The 22513-nt window shown below is 32.2% G+C and overlaps 1 protein-coding gene across 1 annotated transcript; it reads right to left on the minus strand.

Annotated features, from left to right (window-relative positions):
• Positions 1-2391: 2391 nt before the first annotated feature.
• Positions 2392-8208, minus strand: LOC125818734 (polygalacturonase-like). Its single transcript, XM_049498247.1, has 9 exons — positions 7728-8208; positions 6615-6746; positions 5482-5649; positions 5119-5139; positions 4647-4854; positions 4079-4160; positions 3561-3669; positions 3340-3459; positions 2392-2774 (listed from the first exon to the last, which is right to left on the minus strand). Exons 1-9 carry the CDS (start codon positions 8076-8078, stop codon positions 2535-2537), a joined length of 1431 nt encoding a protein of 476 aa, XP_049354204.1. The 5' UTR covers positions 8079-8208; the 3' UTR covers positions 2392-2534.
• Positions 8209-22513: the final 14305 nt, after the last annotated feature.

Genomic DNA, 22513 nt, shown 5'->3' on the forward strand with positions numbered 1-22513 from the left:
AACACAATAACATTAGTTTAAAAAAAAACAATGACCAGAAAGGAAAAAGAGCAAAAGAATTTTTTTTTGAAGGAAGACATAGATGCCCAAGAAATATGGGTAAGCTAATGATGGTAGGGAAGATGACAAAAAAGATTTGAAAATTAAAACCTATTCCTAATAAAGCTTAAAAAAAATTAATACATGGGTTTTTATATTTTTTTTCAAAATAAGTCAAATTGGGAGTGCCACATGGCAATTTTACATTGGTTTGAAGTTGTATGAATAGTCCTTCACACACTCATATTTCTTGACAACACGAGTGGTATAAAAATTAGTCAAAAGGGTATATTTATTGTGAATTTAGATGGTTTCGTGAGGTAATAGGACACCCACAAAATTAAAATGTCTTTTTGAAAATTTGAAATAATTTCAGTAATAACTTTTTGTTTTTTCTCGATAATGATTCTATCTCATGAGAAATGAGATGTGTTTGTGAACAAGATTTGCTTTTACACTCTAAAAATCACTATCACTATTAATAAATGAATATTTGTAGTTTTGAAAAGTGGATTTGTTACATTAATTAGGGGAATTAATGGTTCTTTTTAAATATTATATATATCAGTATACTTTTCAGAGTTATCTTATGTTTCGATGTTTCAAGATATCAGTTAAGTTAAATTAATTGAGATATTGTATTATTTAATAATTAATCGAGGTGACTTCAAGCTAGCACCATAAACATACCATACATACATATAATTTCATCCTTATGAATAATGTTCCTTAACACCATAATTAAGATAAATCACACTTATTATAAGACATAGGATAGGTGTCGATGCCAACATCCACATTCCCCGAGAAAGAGGATGGTGGTGGTGGCGATAGTGGTGGGGAAGTGGGATGGGATTTGATATGGTAGGCCTTGACGATCTCCAAATTTTCTTCTTACGATAAATCAAAATGGTCGGATCGGGTTGAGTCGGACCAACTTCCCAAACACTTTCTTTATTACTTTAAGATGGTGTAGAGGCAAAGCATTACATTAGTAATTGTTTTGTAAATTTCAAGCAGGATTTAGCAAACACTGCAGTTTCTAATTTAAGAAAAAAATATTCCAAATATTTCTAGGATTATAAATTATGTTAGTGAAATGCTTATATCAGTAGGATTTCAACAAATGTGAAAACTGAAAAATCCTTCTTCAATATAAATGAATTCGATTTCAATCAAAAAATCATAGTAGCTCAGTCGATTGATTGACTACCTAAATTTTCACTTTTTTATTGAGAGTTCGATTCTAGGACTTGTAATCCCCTCCCTCGTTTCCTCTTCCTCTTCTCATTCTCCTTCCCCTGCCCCCAATATTTTTTCTTTTTATTTTAAAAAATCAAAACTGTAATAAATGAATTGAAAGAATCATATTACAATACTGAAGTAATCACCAATAAGATACAACTCTAATTAAATGCTTCTCAAACAATTACTCCTCCGTCTAACAGTTGTCCACCGTACTATTTTGGGATGTCCAACAATATTTGTCCACTTTATAAAATGAATGAATAAATTTACACTTACTTCCTAATTTATCCTTATCTTTAATTATAGTCATTTCTCTATTACATTTTTCAAGACATTGTATTTATTATATTCAAAGGGTGATATAGTAAAATTAAACTTCTATTTATAGTTTCTTAAAAAGTATACAAAGTCAATAGTGAAAAAGTATTGTTGGACAGAAGGAGTATAAAAAAAATATATGTATATGATTAAAATAATATTTTTTAGAGTTATTTTAAAATAGGGAAAAAGCATAAATATGTTGTTGAACTTTGCAAAAAGGCTCATTTATGTTATCCGTTAAAAGGTTGGTTCATCTATGTCATTTTCGTTTGAGAAAAGATTCATTCATGCCATTATTTATTAACTAAAATAGCATAGATGAGTCAAACGTTTAGTGGATGACATAAATGAGCATTTTCTCAAAGTTTGATAGTATACTTGAGAGCTTTTTTCCTTTAAAATGATTTAATTAGTGGACATGACAAAATCATAATTAACCACATATAAAAAATTAGTTTTGACTGATGATTGAATGATGATCGCAATTAATTTTGCAATAATAAAAAAAATCGCTAAAAATTAAGTGGGGCACTGCTAGGTGTATTAAAGTGAGGGATTGAAAATAAATTATAGAATGAATTATAAACTTAACATGTTTAATTTCTATCAAATCTTAGTTTTCTCATCTGAACAACAACAATATACACAGTATAATTCTACGAGTGAAATTTAAAGACTGTTTCTAATAAACTCTTATCAAAGTTAAAAATACCTGGAAATTAAAAATGATGTCTATTTATATAATGAGAAATACTTAAAAAGAAATATCATATCATAACAATATATTTATTTCATGTGTACAAAGAATATCATTTATCACAAATCATTTGCTAATTATGTATTCTAACACTTAATTTGTCTATGTATATGACCTACTAATAACTATACAATATCCTATTAAAAATTAATTAACACTATCAACTTCATTATACAATTTTTTGACTTTTTTTACATTCTGGTAAAACATTGCTGCATGTAAGATTGTTAATATTTCCCCAAATAGCATTTGGAGTTTCACCATTTCCTCCTAACAATTTCACATTCTCTAATAAAATTCCTTGACATGGAATTTTTTTGCTGCAATTGAAATTTATAGCATCATTTGTTGCACTCGTGCCTTTGATATTTTGATAAATCACATTTTTCACTTGAATTGCTGAGTCGGTCTGTAAATATATATACATATTTTTATGATTAAGAGAATAAAATCGATCATCACAAATTTGTCATTGAATTATATTATGAACCGATCGATCATATTAACTCTATCATCAATATTATCGTCATAGATATTTCGTCACAACTTTATAATATACAATATGTTGTTGTATATGGGGGTGGGTACATTTGATCCTATAAAATTCTGTATGGGGCTTTTATTGAATTTTAAGAAAGTTGAAGGGGTGAAATTTGTTTTGTTTATAAGTTAAAACACTATATTGTCCAAATGTAGCAAATTGCACTAATGGTGTAATTTTTTTTAATACTATATGTATGTTATATAAATAAAATTTATTTTCGTTTGAGTTTAACTTATATAATATATATACATCGACTTTACTAAAAAATTTATGGTATTTGGTTATCTAAAGATGACTCAACTAACAACCATAATGAAATGGATTAATTATCTAAAAGACACGATAAATTATCTAGTATGTATAGTACTTTAACAGAGTAGATTATTTTTCATACCGTTAATATATATAAGTTAAATCCATTTTCAATTACCTCAGCTTTGCATGGACCATCAGCTTGATCACAATAATTTTGGTCTATAATTATTGGATTTTTGACATTATTCATAACCACATTTTGAAACTTAATATTGCTTGCACTTCCAAATCCTCCCTACATAAAATAATTCAAGAATATAATTAAATGTATATTACAAAGAATTTCCATAATTAAAAAAATATTTGTAAATTAATAAAAATAATTAATTAATTTACCGGCCAAGTCTTAATCCTAAGTCCATTTGTTGTTCCAAAAAGCTTAGCTCCATTTACATGAATATCAGACACATGGGCTTCTGAATTTCCACCTCCCAAACTTCCAATACTAAGCACAAAAAATAATAATAAATAACATAATTAGATTATAAATTTTGATAAAATAATCTGAATATTAAAGAAAAAAATGGTTGGTGGTTATAAAATGAAGAGGTTCAATAATAATAACAATAATATATTCAATATAATTATATAAGTGGGGTATGATCCAAAATCTTATTTCTATCTTCGTGGGGTAGGAGACTGTTTCATATGAACAATCGACTCAAAAAAATAGTTTTTCAGAACATTTGAAAGAAATTATGATAAATATATTGAAGAAAGAGAAATAATGAAAGTAAAAATAATCAAAATAGGAGAAATAACATTAATAATATAATTAAAAATAAGATAATACTAGCATAATAATACTGATATAACAAACTTCTATAGGTATATTTTGTATTTATTTTTTGTACCTTATTCCATGACCTGGTCCACAAGTAATGCTAGTGGCTAGGACCTTTTGAGATCCATCCACTATTGAGATGCAATCATCACCTACCACCAAATTAATTTCCAAAATATATAGTTAGTAAATAAGAAAAATTAATGTCATTTGTTTTTCACAATTAGTATAACATAATATTTGTAAATATTATTTCAACAATCTACTGTTAGTACCATCTATAAGGGGTCGTTTGATGTGAGAGATAGGAATATATAATTATAGGATAAAAAAATAATCATGGGATAAAAGTTCGATGTCTTGTTTGGTTGACATGTTTGGGATAACTTATCCCACCATTTATACCATAGTGATGGGATAAGTTATTCCATATACAGGGTGGGATAAGTTATCCCAGGATAACTAACCCCAAAATAATTATTCCTGAGATAACTAGTTCCCAACCAAACGATAATAGTACAACTAATCATAAGTGTCACTTTTTACAAGAATGCAATTACCTTTATACATACAACTTGACAATATAAAAAAAAATTACTATAAGTATATGAAAGTTAAAGTTGTTAATTTATCGATACCTGTGGCAATAGTGGAGTCAGAAATTTGAATATTTTGAGTGTTAGTTATATGGATTCCATCAGTGTTAGGGCTATTTTCTGGAGAACTCACTACCAATTTTGAAACTTCAACAACAACACATTTCTCAATTAGCAAATGTATTTGTTGTGCATCTTCTATTTTAAGGTCCTTCACTTTCAAGTTGTTGCACTTGTAAAATGTTAGGGCCTGTCAAAATTTAAGTTTCACCAATAAAATAAAATAAATAAATCTAATTCACCAAAAAAATATTAAAGAAAAATGACATAATAATTATATACGAATATCAAGTTTTAAAGTTACATGCATCGATGATATAATCAGACAGGTATCGAGTTTTAAAGTTTCATGCACTGACGAGTGACAACACAATCAGGTAATTTGAAAAATAACTCTATGTAATTAATTGTTTTGTTCTTTGAAAAATAAGAAATAAAAATCAAATAAACGTACCGTGGGTGCTACCTTGCAGGGCTGCAAAATAAAAAAAAGTAGACATAAAAATAAAAATTAGACAAAATTAGTCATATATCATAAAAACAAAAGAAACAATTGTGAAAACTATATGTATATTTAAAAGTTAAGTATGTAAAAGGGAAAAAGGGTTGCCCGGTGCATAAAACATCTTGTGTTTACGTAAGGTTCGAGAAGGGCTGCATCCCTTTGGGTTGCGATGTACACAGTCTATTCTAATGCAAGTATTAGTGACTATTTTCACACGGTTTGAACTGGTGGTGACCTATAAGTCACACAGAGACAACTTTATGGTTGCTCCAAGACTCCCCGACCCTTTCAAAATTAAGTATGTATTTATACCAATTTTTTATTAATTTTGCAAGAATTTTGCCACCAAATTTTGCCATTGCCATTTATAACTCCAGCTCCTCCAACAACCAATTTTTGAACACTATCAAAAATAAGCCAGTGCCTACTATCCTTGTTGTAATTCGAAGTATCATCAGATGCTAATAGGGTTCCATAAATCTGCAATAAAAAATAATTGGAAAAAAAAATGAAAAAAATATTGTCAAATAATATTCAACATATAGAAGTTAGAACCTATTAATTTATTTCCATGTGTAAAAGCAGTGACAATATTTGGAATTTCATAAAAGGTGTTCAAAATATGATATATGTGAAATATAAAAAGTTATATTTGACCTATATACTATTTTTTGCCAAAAGTGTTCAACTAATCATCGTTCGCTGGATGTAGCTCTGTCACTATAAATAGAGATTATTTCTCTCCATATATAATAATAGCAGAGTTTAACTTATATCCACGACAATGTAATGAATTTCTTATATTATCAGTGAAATAAGAATGTATTTAAGATTTGAAATTTATCAATTCATATAACGATATGAAATTAAAGTTAAATATTTATGGATACTATTCAAGGTCACGTGAACCCATAGGTTACACTATAGCTCACTACATCAAAAAAGATCATTAGCGGCAATTAAGAATTAATTGTCACTAAATATGTATTTTTAGCGACAATTAGTAGTCTTTGTATATGTCCCTAAAGCCTTTAGCGACATTGGTTCTAATGACACTTAACTAATGCCGGTAAAAACTTAGCACTACTTATTAATGTCAATAATTATTGCCGCTAAAAGTTATTTTTGTTATAGTGGCTCCACATATGCAGAGCAACTTCACTTGTTGAGTAAGATCATTTAATTATCTTTTAAAATAACCTAATATAAAGAAACTTTTATACTGCTAGTGTGGATTGACAATCGTACATAGAAAGCATCTCACGTTCACATAAATTTTAGGAAAGAGCCACACCATGAGGAAATGTAACGCACGCAAGCTATCTTAATGCCCCAGGAACTAATTTCACGACAACTTAATGTCTGTATCTTATAGTGTGATTAAAATGAAAATAATTTTATCGTTACTCCAAAATTCTTTTTACAAAATGATATGTCAACCTAACCTGCATTGTAATGGAAGATTTGCATGGCCCAGAAAATTTGATTGGTTTGAGAAGATATTTCTTGTTTTTGGACACCACAAAATTCACAACATTTGAAGATGAACAAACTTCTTTCCATGCTTTTTGAAATGCCTGAAATTAAGATAATTTCATTTAATAATTAATTAATTAATAACCCAAAAAACAAAGCTAATTAAATTGCTGATGATGTTGTTAAAATTAATCGTAAAAGTAATCTCAATCTACATATATTCACCATAATAATAGTTAGCTTTGAAGTATAACATATATAATCTTTAATTTCCACCAGGAATGAGATGTTTAATTCTCCTCTCATAACTAGAGGTCTCGGGTTGAGTCCAGGACATAGAAAATTCTTGATAGGAAACGTTTTTTTCTCAAATAATCGAATTTCAATGCTAATATTGACAATCAAATAAAAAAGAATATTTAATCAATGTGTGTATATATATTAAATAGCTAATTCGATAATTTATTATTGATGGTTACTTAAAATTAATTTTTAAGTGATGTGACATATATAAATTGTTGCTTATTACGGTATATAGAAATTAAATTCTTTATAAAACATTTATTTCACAAACTTTTCTATCTAATACTCCCTCTGTTTCATCTATGTATGACTCTTTTTTCCATTTGTTATAAAATAATAATAATAACAATAATAAAATAATTTAACTTTATATGCTTCCCATTTTTATACTTAATATGGGATGTTTTTACAACCATTGAAAAATTATATCATATTTAATTAAAATCCTAAGTTTCAAAATCTCCATTTATTTTTTAATTTGAACTTAATCAAGTACCTCCACATAAATTAAAACAAAACAAAGGTAGTATACTACTTTTTATATATTGTTTTTCTATTAAAAACGCATGAATTTTAGAAAATTTTCGAAGGTATGTCTGTGATAAAGCTTCTAACGAGTCAATATACAATAAAATCTTAGAAATTTTCATCATAAATTCGTGTGCATGCTTTCTAATTATAATTTGAGAGATTCTCTCTCGAAAATTAGTTTTGTCAGAAATTCACGTATTTTTAGTAATAGTTTGAAAGAGAAATTCATAAAGAAAACTAATACTTACATTTGTATCATCTATTTTTCCATCACCTTTAGCTCCAAACCTATCCACACTAATTGTTATAACCTTAGCTTGATTTTGTTCTTCATCTAATTTCTCCAAATTCTTAAATCTTTGAAATCTACTAATTATTTCAAGATTTTTCTTCATATTGTTGTTTTTTTCATGATCAAGAATGGTGTTGAAATAATTTGAAGGATAAGCTTTAAAATGAAAATCATTACCAAATTCCTCTTCAAGATTATTTATGTTGTGATCATCATCAAGGAATTTAATGCTATAGCAAGATGAAAATGACATAATAATAATGATAAAAATGGTGAATAAAATAAAGGGATTTCTTAGAAGTGTCATGGTATGTTTGTTAGTTTTGTTGTGTAATATAATATATGGTTTTTTTAATTTTTGGTCGAAAAAAAATGATGAAAATTATGGAGGAAAGTATGGGGGGATACTTGTTGGTTAAGAGAAAATGAGGGTATGGAAATAATTATATGATAAAGTGAGGTGGGGGATTTGTCTATTTATAGAATTTAGGGTTGTTTTTTTTTTTTTTGTGAGAGATTTAGACGAAAGTATTATTTATTTCTTGGACAATTTGCTGACTTCTTGCCTCCATACTTACTTAGAAAACAAGGTTTGAAATAGAAAAAATAAATAAATTGAAATTTTACTTTTCAACATATCATAATATTTGTACGGTTATAAAATGAATTTTCAAAATTTGTAATTCTTAACATAATGAATTTTCAAAGTATATCCAATCTTACCAAATAGAATGCCTTCGATTACTTGAGTAACGAAATGTGATCTTTACAAAAAAAAAAAGTTACTTCTACCAAAAAAGAATATATATCTTTTAATTATTCATACATAACTTATGTCACCATTGATGATCTGACCGACCCTGCTCCTACTACGATATTTCAATTCAAATACATGTTGCTTTTACAATAGATAATTTCAAAGGGTTGCAATGATAAATTAAGATGTATCACCTACTGATGTACTATTCAGAAAAAGGATCATATTTTACTTGTAGAATAAATCACTACATGGTACAAATTTTTATTTTAAAAAAATTGCTAAAATGCTAGGAAATATATATGTCACGCCCCGAGCCTACACCCTAGGAGAGACTGGCACTCGAGAACCATTGCTAGCCCCAAGCGAACCCTTGGCCTGACTTACTAAACTCAGCGGAAGACTCTACGCATGATTAAAATGATCAAATGAACTTACTCAAATAGCTTATTAATATAACTTAGAATGTTAAATGAATTAAACATTCAACTTGGCCAAAATGGCAACCCAAGTATTAACATAAGATAAAATGAGAAAACTGAAGATCTAATAACTGACTATCTATGAAGCCTTTAAAACAACTGAGATGGATGTTGGGACAAACCCCACAACATCCTAATGAACTAAATTAGAAAGGAAATAAAGGAGTCTTCCGGAATGCAAAGAGGCTCACCAACAGACTCTGAATGCTCAAGCTGGATCAACGAAGCGTTGGATGCTGATCTTGGTTACCTGCGTTTGCATCATAATACGATGCAGGCCAACTGGCATCAGTACATTGAATGTATGAGTATGCGAGTTGTAATGCTAACAAACATAGGCTTGAAAGAGATTATGAAAGAAACACTTACTTTGACTCTTCTCAACTCATGAATATTTAACTGAACTCATTTCAATATAAAACAGTTTAAACCAAGTGCAATATAAAGAAAAACTGTTGAAAAACATGATGCCAACTCTTGTGTATATACAAGGATACAACATAACTCTGAAATGTATGTAAAAATACAATAAACTGATGTATATTAAAATACAATAAATTCTGTGAGAGATTCTCTAACCGACATCCATCACTATGAGCCTAAGTGATGGTACAACGTTTTACTTCACGTTGCCAAGGACCGTCCTATACCTTGCCATCAGTATAGAACCTGAACTACTAAGTGGATCCACTAGTCTATGCTGAAAAGCACTAAGGAATCATCTAAAAAGTATGACCCCTTTTTTTGCCCATGATGGCTACATGGTTTATGGGGGCTAGAATAAATATGAACTCGCGTCCCCATATCGGTGCTCAATACTACTCCCAAAAATATACTTAGCTCATATGTTTTTAAAACAACTTCTTCTCTGGTTTGAGATAGTTACTCAAACTTAGCTTAAAAGCTCTCTTGGAATCAATGTTCCCCTTTTTGCTTCTTCAAAACTCTTTTGGAAATCTCAGTTTTCTCTTATCTTAAATGTGAAAACATTTACTCTTGGGAATACTTAGTTCCCATATATCATTTTAAAGAAAATGAACTTTGCTCTTACTCTTTACTCAACTTCAAGACTTAAGTCTTAAAACAAAGTTAAAACGTTTGTAAAATACTGATGAAAACTTGAAATGAACTTCTCTTACTAGATTCTTGACTTCTCTTGACTTGACTCTTAACTGATCTTGACTCGACTCTTAACTGATCCTTGAATTGAATTATGGATTCAAGGATTAAGATTTGGGTTTGGAAAGATCTCATGTTGTTTAGGAATGATTCTAAATAGTTAAACATGAGAAAAAATCAAAAATCAATATTTGAATGTGGGTCCGCGACGCAGAGAAATAATTTAATTTTTGGTTCCGAAAATGTCTTTTGACATAGAACACCTCGTGTCAGCTCCGCGACGTGAAGCAGAATTTTCAAAACTGGGCGCTAGGCGCGTGATTCTCCACTAATGCCAAATTTCGCCTGATGAAATTTCTTCTTCATTTTCCAACCCCAATTCGCCCAAACTTGGTTCTTTTTCGCAAATCTCTTTTAGATACAAATACCCAGAAATGTACCTAAGAACCTAATTTAAAACGACTCTGTAATATGAAGTAACGATCTCAGAAACTTCTTAATTCATCCCAATTCAAGAACAACAATCAAATTCAAGAATAAGTAATAAAATCATCAATACTCAAACTCTTTTAGGACGAATTCTGCTGAACGAAACATGTTTGACGCGTTGGTGAATGACCCCAACGCTATGAAAGACTCACATACCTTGTAGGGTCAATTCCTTGGCAAATCCGCAACCAAAATCGATCGTTCTTGGCGAATCCTGCTTTTCTTCTTCTCTTTTCTCTTGCGTTATTTCTCCAAAATTCCTAACTCTATTTCTCAAAAGTGTAAACTGAACTAACTCAGTTTTGACCCCAATTATTTTATTAAAAATGGATTTAATTGATTGGGTAAGGAAAAGACCAAACTACCCTTCAAAAATCCGGATTGGGCATTTCCTTATTTGAACAACCCAACTTCCAAAGGGCATAACTCACTCATACGAACTCGAAATCGCGTAAACTTAGCTGCGTTGGAAAGATCATTCCAAGAGATTTCCAACCATATCTGGAACTACACCGTACTCATCTTGATCTAGGAGTTATGGTCGTTTGAAGTTGACTAAAAACTCACTTTAATTTACTTAAAATTTTCCAGATTTTAAACTTCCTTCTGGTTCTTTCTAGTTGCGAGATGTTACAATATCTCCCCCTTGGGAACATTCGTCCTCGAATGAGGTTTACTCTTACTAAGCTAAGGGTGATAACATCAAGTTCAAACATCCCAAAAGCAATTTCAAACAAAGAACATGCTCACTCATAATTTAGATACTACTAAGAAGAAAATTAATACCTTGGTATGCATTTTCTCCGGTTTCAAAGAGATGTGGATATCTCTTCTTCATATCCTCTTCAGTTTCCCAAGTAGCTTCTTTAACAAATTGGTTCCTCCAAAGGACTTTGACTGACGCAACCTCATTTGTTCTCAACTTGCAAACTTGGCGATCTAGAATCTGAACCGGAATCTCCTCATAAGATAGGCTATCCTTGATCTCAATATCTTCAGTTGATATGATCAATGAAGGATCGCCCATGCACTTCTTTAACATGGAGATGTGAAACACCGGATGAACCACTGCTAATTCCTGTGGTAGCTCCAACTCATAAGCTACATTGGCAATCCTCTTGGCTATTCTATAAAGTCCAATATATCGGGGACTAAGCTTCCCCTTCTTACCAAACATCATAACATCTTTCATGGGTGAAACTTTTAAATATACCCAATCATCTACCTCAAACTCTAACGCCCTTATCCTAACATCAGTGTAGGATTTATGACGACTCTTTGTTGTTTTCAATCTATCTTGAATCACTTTTACTTTCTCCATAGCTTGGTGAACTAAATCTGGTCCTATCAACCCTCCTTCACCAACTTCAAACCATCCAATATGAGATCTGCATCTTCTCCCATAAAAAGCTTCATAAGGAGCCATTTGGATGCTAGAGTGATAACTGTTGTTGTACACAAACTCAATGAGAGGTAGATGATCATCCCAATTCCCTTTGAAATCAATCACACAAGCCCTCAACATATCTTCCAATGCCTGAATAGTGCGCTCTGCTTGCCTGTCAATCTGATGATGAAAGGCAGTACTTAAGTTCACCTTTGAACCCAAACCTTTCTGAAAAGATTTCTAGAATTGTGCAGTAAATTGTGCACATCTATCTGAAATAATGGAGACTGGAACTCCATGAAGTCTTACCACAACCTGAATATATAATCTGGCATAATCTTCTGTTGTATGGGTAGTCTTTACCGGTAGAAAATGGGTTGATTTTGTCATTATGTCGACAATCACCCAAATAGAATCATGTTGTCTGCGAGACCTTGGCAAGCCTGTGATGAAATCCATATTAATCATCTCACACTTCCATTTCGGAAGTTCTATATTCTGCGCCAAACCACCGGGCCTTTTGGTGCTCTACTTTAACTTGTTGGCAGTTTGGACACTTAGCAACAAATTCTGCAATGCCCTTCTTCATACTATTCCACCAAAACACTTCTTTCAAATCACGATACATCTTGGTGGAACCCGGATGAATGGAATATCTGGAGCTATGAGCTTCCTCCATGATCCTTTCTTGGAGTCCATCCACCATTGGTACACACAACCTACCTTGATATCTCAATACACCATTTCCCCCTTGTTCAAAAGCTAATACTCTTAGCTTATGAGCATTTGCCTTCAATTCAAGCAAAATAAGGTCTTGGTCTTGCTTTTCTTTCACTTCTGACACTAATGATTACTCAGCCCCATTTCCACTATTCCTCCTTCTGTGGAATCCATAAGTCTGACTTTCGAGCGTGCCAGTCTATGCACATCTTTTGCAAACTCTCTATTTCCTTCTTCCACATGGGCAGTGCTACCCATATATAACCTGCTTAAGGAATTAGCAACAACATTAGCCTTACCTGGGTGGTAAAGAATACTCATGTCGTAGTCCTTGAGTAACTCTAACCACCATCTCTGTCTGAGATGAAACTCTTTCTAAGTGAACACATATTGGAGGCTCTTGTGATCGGTGAACACATCCACATGAACACCATACAAATAATGGCGTCATATCTTCAAAGCGAAAACTACAGCAGCTAACTCTAGATCATGGGTTGGGTAGTTTTTCTCATGAACTTTCAACTGTCTGGAGGCATAAGCTATAACTTTGCCATTCTGCGTTAAGACACAACCCAAACCAACTTTAGATGCATCACAATACACCACAAAACCTTGTGTACCTTCTAGTAAGGTCAATACTAGGGCACCTTAGTAGTCAACCTTTTATTCAATTCTTGAAAACTTTTCTCACAAGCTTCAGACCATTGAAACTTCACTATTTTCTGAGTCAACTTCGTCAAAGGGGACGAAATGGATGAAAAACCCTCTACAAACCTTCTATAATAGCCAGCAAAATCCAAGAAACTCCTAATATCAGTTGGAGATGTGGGTCTAGGCCAATTCTGCACTGCCTCAATTTTCTGAGTATCAACTCTAATTCCATCACCGGAAACTATGTGGCCCAAGAACGCCACAGACTCAAGCCAAAACTCACACTTTGAGAACTTGGCATACAACTCTCTCTTTCAAAGTCTGAAGAACTATTCTGAGATGACTAGCATAATCTTCTTCATTCCTTGAATAGATTAGTATGTCATCAATAAAGACGATAACAAACATATCTAAATAAGGTTTGAAGACTCTATTCATAGGGTCCATGAATGTTGCTGGTGCATTAGTTAAACCAAACGACATGACCAAAAACTCATAATGACCATAACAGGTCCTGAATGTTGTCTTTGGAATATCACATTCCCTAACTTTCAACTGTCGGTAGCCTGATCTGAGATCAATTTTCAAGAAACAGGAAGCACCCTGAAGCTGATAGAAAAGGTCATCAATCATCGAAAGAGGATACTTATTTTTGATGGTAACCTTGTACAATTGGCGGTGATCTATACACATTCTAAGGGAACCATCTTTCTTTCTCACAAATAAGACTGGAGCGCCCCAAGGTGAGATACTTGGTCGAATGAAGCCTTTATCTAACATGTCCTTTAACTGCTCTTTCAACTCTGTTGGTGCCATTCTGTATAGCGGAATAGAGATAGGACGAATATCTGGAATGATGTCTATATCGAAGTTTATTTCTCTCTCAGGAGGGACTCCGAGTAAGTCATCATGAAAGACTTCTGGAAACTCTTTTACTATAGGAACTGACTGAATGAGGGGTACCTCAACAATTGAGTCATTAACTCGAACTAGGTGATAGATACAACCCATTTAAGCTAACTTTCTCGCCTTAAGGTACGGAAATGGATTTAATTGATTGGGTAAGGAAAAGACCAATCTACCCTTCAAAAATCCGGATTGGGCATTTCCTTATTCGAACAGCCCAGCTTCCAAAGGGAATAACTCACTCATACGAACTCAGAATCGTGCAAACTTAGCGGCGTTGGAAAGATCATTCCAAGATCTTTCCAACCATATCTGGAACTACACCCAACTCATCCTGAGCTAGGAGTTATTGTCGGTTGAAGTTGACCAAAAACTCACTTTAATTTACTTAAAATTTTCCAAATTTTAAACTTCCTTCTAGTTGTTTCTAGTTGTGAGATGTTACAATATATATACATATATATATATATACATATATATATATATATATATATATATTATTTTTTATTTTTTTAAAAAAAAAAAGTCAAAAACCTTTTAAAAGGTAATTACTTGAGCAAAAAAGACTAATGTGGGGTAAAAGAAAAATTATAAGCAATGTTGAAAAATTTGTCTAAATTGGAAATCATTTTTGCTTGTTTACTAAAAAACAATGCATGAAGCTTCCATCAATGATGGTCGTTGCTGCTCCTTCCTTAATTATAGATTTCGAGTTTAAGCTCTGGAAGCTTTATGCGACACAAATCTAAAATAATGAAACTCTAATGTGAATTGAGTGAACCCCAAAAAAACAAAACAATGATTGCTATAGTTTATTACTTTATTTTAAGAAAAAAAGTTTTCTTAGTGATGGGCTTTGGAGTAAGCCGTTTATATTAGGAAAACTTGCATAAATATATTTCAATGGCTAACCTTACAAATATTTTATCCTTAATTTACTAATTGCATGGATGATGAGATATTCCGTAATCTTTTTAATTGCAATTCATTATGAGTATAAAAATTAATCCATAAAAACATAACGTATTGAATTCACATATGTTTAATTGAGGAATAAAAATGGGTAATAGAAAAAACTATATATAAGAAATGTGGTGATGAAGTTTAATTCTTAGTTATGGGCTTTGAAGTAAATTGCTTAGATTTCATCGTATACGTTAAAATTAGCTATAAAATTTGTCGTTTATATACATCAAATAGTTAATACTTAACAATATTGTTTTGAAAACCTATCGCTAAATAGTAAAAATATTTTTTTGTTATGTAATCACATAATTTATCCATTACTAATTTTTATAGTAGTAATTTATGATTAACACAACCTTTAACGGATTTGTGACAATTTAATAGCAACGCCAAAGCTAATAAAGGTAAGTAAATGGTTTTAATTAAATTTCCTTTGATTAAAAAAAAAAATATATGTCGTGCAAGTAAGGTAAAACATAATTTAGAAAACTTTCTAGATATAGAATATTTTCGTTAAAATTTTCAACTCCGCCGTTCTATGATGAAATCCATTAATATAATAACGACAACAACATAATACTCATTGAATGAAATTCATCAATACAAACAAAATTTCTACTAATAATCGAATTTGTGGCAAATTAAAATCTTTCGTGAGTATTTTTTTTTCCACTTGTAATGAGATACTATATTGGGAGGGAAAACTCTATACAAATAATAAAGTTATATTTTTGTGACATGTAAGTGTTTGAGTCGTGCAATTAGCTAGTCATTGATGTTCCCATCATATAAATCGTTTACATCACATCACTTTAAAATACAATTATTCTTTAGATTTTACATGGACTGAAGATATATATTCCGTGCGCTAGACTAACATTTTTTTTCAGGTGAGATACCTATTAATGAGATATCAAATTTTGTGTATAGGAACTTTTGATTAGTCATACATAAATTTAATTAATCTTAGATCATGTCACCATCTAGAATTCTTTAGTCTATATATTAATAACACATGGATTGTTTTTGCCAAAAAAATATTTATTTTATTGATAGATGAAAAGTTATGGAGCTGCAAAAAAGGGAAATTTGAATTAATATAGATATTAATTCATAAATTTACTTGTTCAACTTTGGCACGTTATAAGTTAATTAAGTGAAGGTAGTTTGTAACTTGTAGACAGTTAACTTAGTTTAAGATTAATTAGTAGTTAGGATTTATCTTCAATCAATTATGACCATGTGAAATTATGATTTAATGCCTAGTAATCACATGTTGTTGTCATATTGATTTAGAATATGTGACATTGAATGGTGATTTTTGTTATGCATATATCAGAGGCAGATTTAGTTCGTAAATTAAAAAATGTTTTTCCAAAGCTTGTAAACACTAAATATGTATGAATGTTTGATTATTATTACAAAAAAAGGGATTAATAATAAATTTTAGCGATAAATCTTTCCCCTAACGATATATTTTGTTGCACAATAAAAAATAAAGGTTTGTATTCTAGTGATGGGATATTTAGGGAAACTAAAACTCATTATTATTGGATATTAATTTAAAATTATCATAAAATCAATAAAAATTTAAATTTTAAATTCATCTCTCGATAAGTGTTTGGCAAAGTATGTACTACATATTTGAAAGTCAACCAAACCCTTAATCTCTGCCTAATATTGGGATTAAAGGGGAATATTAATGCCATGTATTTTTAGCTTTCATATTCAGTAGTCACCCATCACCATATTAAAGCCAATTCTATTGGAATTATGACTAAATTTTTTTTAAGGTGTTAAATAAGCGGTTTAAATTATAATTTGAATGAATTAAAATAAGCTGAACTGATAAACAAGTTGAGTCACGATTCATCAAAAATTTGCTCAAATTAAGATTGTGTGTGTCTCTTTACTCTTTAGGTTACACAATGGATCATAACTCAAACTGTTCAACACAAAATTATTTTTCAGTGTACTAAGGTGAAAAGATTGATAGGGATATATTTCAATGAAATGCTCTAAATTCTAAAAAAACTATAAAAAGTAGGACGACAAATCCAATCATGATAATTGATAATAAAGAGAAACATTGATTCAACTATATAGTTTTCATAAGGCAGAACGCATAAGCGGCCCCTTGAACTTGTAAGGATTTTTCGTATAGACACCTTAACAAGGACTCCTTCCTATTGAACACTTAAACCACTCAAAAAGTGTACCTATCAAACACACCTGGCTGACTTGGCACTTATCGTGTGAGGCACTCCTTTTGAGCGCGTGAAGTGAGAAAAAAAAAGTTGATGTGTCTGATTGGCACACTTTAACATATGGTCAAAATCTTTCCCTTTTATTTATCCAACCCTAGATTCTTCCCCTTATTTATTTCTCATCTCTTTCTTCTCCACATCTCACCATTGTTGCTGCTACAGTGGAGATAAAAAAAAGTTCTTCATTCGTCTTCTTCACAGCGAAGGAAATGTCCAATTTGTCGATTTCAACTTCTTCAGATGCAAATGTGTTCTGTCGATGTGGGGTCAATGCTGAATTGAAAATTTCATGGACACAACTTAATACAGGACGTCGATTTTTTTACTGCAAAAACACAAAGGTAAGCTTTTTATCATTATTCTAATCTGGTTAAACAAATCGTTGTCAATCGCTAATTATAGTTTAATTATTTTGATAATTTATGTAGAGAAAAGGTGGATGCAATTATTTTCGATGGTACGATGATGAAATACCACCTCAAGCAAAAAAGATCATATGGGGTCTATTGAAAAGAATCAAATCCTATGAACAAGAGAGGAAGCAAGCAAGAAAAATCAGGATCATATGCGTTATTGCACTCGTGATTTTTGCTATATGGAAATATTTATGTTAGTAGTCTTAGAGTGATTGTATTAGTAGTCTTGTGTTTCTGTTTTACAGATTTTGGAAGAAGGAATGGAGATAAGTTGTTCATTAATCTATCGTATTGCTCATCTCCGCGACGCGGAGGCATCTTTAAATTTCTATTCGCACACAATTGCTCATCTCAACGACGTGGACACTCCACGGAGTGTTCTGCCTCAAACTTGCTTTGTTGAATCAATTTAGGAATCCCTTGCGGAGAGGGAACGGAGTGCTTTGCCTGGAATTTGATTTCATGAGTCAAATTATAATTCCTCTCCACGTCGCAAAGAGGATACATAGATGCCTTAAGTGACATTCAAGCTTCTTCCTTGCTTTCTTCACCTCCAAAGAACAATAACCATATTAAGTGAACAACCAATAACATTAAGCTCCAAACAAACATGAATGACTGACAAAAAATTCTTGGCATTTCCTTGTAAGAAAATATCCACATTTAAACCACTAGTTATAGTGTACATCAAAAACATCACAAACATCACAAAACATATTAAAGCAGTCTTAGTATTGTTTCCTGCTTGCATTACAAATTCAAATAAAACAACCCCCAAGTGTACATCAAAAACACCTAAAACATATTATAGTAGTCACACTCATCTGTTCTTGCTCTTGTTGCACTAGACGTTTGCAGATCCACCCCCTTTGGACTTACTCATGCGTTGTAATTGTGGAGTGGTGACATCATCTTTACCCTTCCATTTCAGTCCACGAGGCTTATAACCAATATCAATATTTGTTGGCGTTGCACACTTGAAAACAGCTGGAGTATCAACTCTTTCACCTGTTGTACCAGGCTGTATACAAGAAACTAAACTAAGTGCCTATTATAAAAGTGGATTATAAATAATTGAAGTTAGTTATACTCTTACATTTAATGTTTGTCTGCCACTTAGATCATCAATGTAGATGCCAAATCCCACAGTCTTAGGCCTTTTGTTTCCTCGTGTTGATGTTGATGCTCCTTCTCTTCCCTTACCTGTTCCTGCTTGTTGCCCTCTTGTAACAGTTGAAGTATCATCACCTCCTCTCCCCCTGCCTTTTCCCCTGCCTCTTCCCCTGCCTTTTCCAGCTTGTTGAACTCTTCTAACAATTGAAGTATCATCACAGATAGAAGTTGATTGTTGGCCTGAGCTAACATGTTGTGATGTTCTCCAGGTTGGTGGCTGGCTAGAACCTAGGTTGTTGGCCTGAGCTTGGTGGTTGGCTACAGCTTCTTGGTTGCCTTGAGCTTGGTGGGTGGCTAGAACCTACACTTGAGCTTGGTGGTTGGCTATAACCTGTAGGTTGCCTTGAGCTTTGAGGCTGACTTGAGCTAGCAGGTTGGCTTGAGCTTCCAGGCTGACCCATTTCAGAAGATTTAATAGTGTAAATAAGAAGAAGAAAAATTGTATTGCATTTTATCTATTTAATTGAAGTAATTAAAGGTTTGCTTGAGTATTACCACATATTTGCAGGCTTTATTATTATGGCCTTGTTGATGACACTTGGAGCAAGTCATTTTTACACCTCTCTTGGACAACTTTCCATACTTCTTTCTTGGCTCATCCTTTGACTTTCTTCTGCATTTTGGTGGTCTGCCAGGCATTTGCTTTGGTTCAGGAGGCTCAATCACTATATCACTAGTGTGAGGCCACATTTTCATGTTAGATATTGGCTGGATAAAGTAATTATATGCCTTCATGAAAGTATCTTTTCTATACCAATGTACAACATGATCTTCAGGGTCTTGGCCTGCATGCTGATAAGCCAAAACAGCATGTTGACATGGTATGCCTCTCAACTGCCAGGTTCTACAAGTACATGTCTTCTTTCTGATATCAATAATATGCCTATAATGACCATCTAAAATTTCATATCCAAATTGGCCATTGAACCTAACTTGACAATCTCTAGCATAATCTTTGTTTTCTTCAAGTACTAAACTTGCCATAGGAGAAATGTCTCATATCCAAGTGTCAACAAATTTTCTCATCTCAACATTTCTATCCATTATCTTATGTCTAATTTCTTCTAACATGGTGATAATTGATTTATGTCTAGCAGCTAATATCCAAGAATTAAATGTCTCACACATATTATTCTCAACAACATCACACTTAGCATGCTCCTTAAAATATGTTTTACACTATGTCTTTTTTTCATAATGTAACAAGTCTCCACAGATCTTATTACCAAGTTTATCAAGTTTATCCATTTCATCTTGAAATTTTACCTCAAAACTTGATTTTGCACATCTCCAGAATTGTTTTCTTCTTTCTTCTCCTCTCCAATTCTTCTGCCAATTGGACCAGATGTGTCTAGCATACATCCTCTGCTCACAATCTGGCAGCAACTCCATTATGGCTGCTACAAGACCCTACATATCATAATAATTGAAATTTATGACTAATAATAATTAAATAAATAGGAAATGAGATCAAAATTAAATAAAATGAACATTAAACTAACCTTTTGCATATCAGACATCACAGTCAATCCATGTCCAGTGCCTAAGTTTAGATGTTGTATCAAGAAGTTGATGAAGAACCTCCAACTGTGCTTTGTTTCTTGATCAACAACTGCCCAAGCAATTGGAAACATTTGTTGATTTCCATTCCTACCAATTGCAACTAATAATTCACCCTTGCAAGCACCCTTCAGAAAGCATCCATCAAAACCAATGATTTTTCTACATCCTTCCAACCAACCTCTCTTTAATGCATCAAAACAAACATAAAAGTAAACAAACATATTCTTTCCTGGAGTAGATTCCATGTCTGTCCTCACCCAACATGAACTACCAGGATTAGTCTGTTTTATCATGTCTGCATAATCACACAACCTTGCAAACTCCATCTTCCAATCACCCATAAACTCCTTGAGAATCATCAATTTTGCCCGATAACAAAGAGTTCTTCCAACATACAATCCTGTCGTCTTCCTCACCAACTCTTGAATTTCCCATAACTTTATATAAGGTTGAGAAACTATTCTGTCCCTAAACTTATTTGCAATAAAGTTAGATGTACACAACTTGTTTTTGGTTGTGGTAGGACACTGATGAACAGGATAGTAATTCTTAACAATAAAGTCACCAGAGTCTTTGTCTAGACTAGCATACAACAACCATTTGCATTTCTTATGCTGACATTTAACTCTGACTCTATGTTTTTCATTAGGCCTCAATTTTAATCTGACTTTATATTCCACAGCATACTCTGCAACAGCCTTTCTAAATTCTATGGCATTTTCAAATACCATACCAAGCTCAAATATAGCAACTACACAATCAGGATCAAATCTAACCTTTTTACTTTTTCTTCTAGCTGGTAAATCAACACCTTCCACAGCTTCAGGATCTAATTCATCCCTACTGTCATCACTATCCAGTTCTGAACTATCAATATATTGCTCATTTCCCCCCAATCTTCCTACATACCTAGCAGCCTTGTTCCTTCCAATGTCTTCAAATCCTCTATCAACACTAGCTACTCCAAGAATTATTTCCTCTGTAGAATCAGGTTTTTTCCTCTGCAATTTGGTTCTTCTTTCATTTCTAAGAGTTCTCAACTCTTCATCAATCTCTGAGTCATCATCATCTGGAATAGCAAACTCTTGTGAATCATCACTAATATCCCAATCTGTTTCAACACCTTCAAGATCTGATGTATCATCTACACCAACTTCAACATTAATATTCTCAGATTGGGTAGCTCCTTGTTGTAACCCTTCATCCACACCAACTTCAACACTAATATTCTCAGATTGGGCAGCTCTTTGTTGTAACTCTTCATCCACATTAATATTATGTGAGTTTTCTACCCCATCCTCATTAATAATTTCACCAACTGTTGGCCCACAAAGATAACCTGTAGGGACCCCATCTTTAATAATTTCTACCTCATCTATAACATGTTGAACATATAAGTCCAAAAAGTCACCATCACCTAGGTCTTTTATAAGGTTTAGTAAGCTGAAATCGTTATCCACTAAGACAAAGTTATTGGTTGTAGGGTCTTTAAAATAAAACCCACCCACAGTAACATACCCCAGATCTCTAGTATAAAAAAGCAATTCCATTAAAGAAAAGTGGTCTTTATCGATACCTACATATTCCACTTCACTTTCCCCTATGTAAGTGAGACCTCCACCAGATGTGTCTTCCACAAATTTACCACCATGGTGAAAGCAAGTTACTATAATAATATCCATAAGATTCCCTAGAAAAAAAGTCAAATAAACCCGACAAATACTGACAAGGAAACCCTAAAAAATTCAAACTTTATTCACATATGTACAAAACATCACCACTGTAGTAATATACAAAAGAGACGCTATATTTAAAGGGGAAATTGATAGCAATAGTCATAAAGATT

Source organism: Solanum verrucosum, unplaced genomic scaffold (assembly GCF_900185275.1).
Source record: "Solanum verrucosum unplaced genomic scaffold, falcon-dt-bn FXZP01000252.1, whole genome shotgun sequence".
Taxonomy (NCBI): domain Eukaryota; kingdom Viridiplantae; phylum Streptophyta; class Magnoliopsida; order Solanales; family Solanaceae; genus Solanum; species Solanum verrucosum.

Excerpts from the sequence above, each read along its gene's own strand:
- LOC125818734 (XM_049498247.1), bottom strand. The coding sequence starts at position 8,078 with ATGACACTTCTAAGAAATCCCTTTATTTTATTCACCATTTTTATCATT. Across the intron at positions 5,140-5,481 it reads GCAAAATTAATAAAAAATTG|CCCTGCAAGGTAGCACCCAC; the intron begins GTATAAATACAT and ends TTTATTTTGCAG. Across the intron at positions 4,161-4,646 it reads TGACTCCACTATTGCCACAG|GTGATGATTGCATCTCAATA; the intron begins GTATCGATAAAT and ends ATTTGGTGGTAG.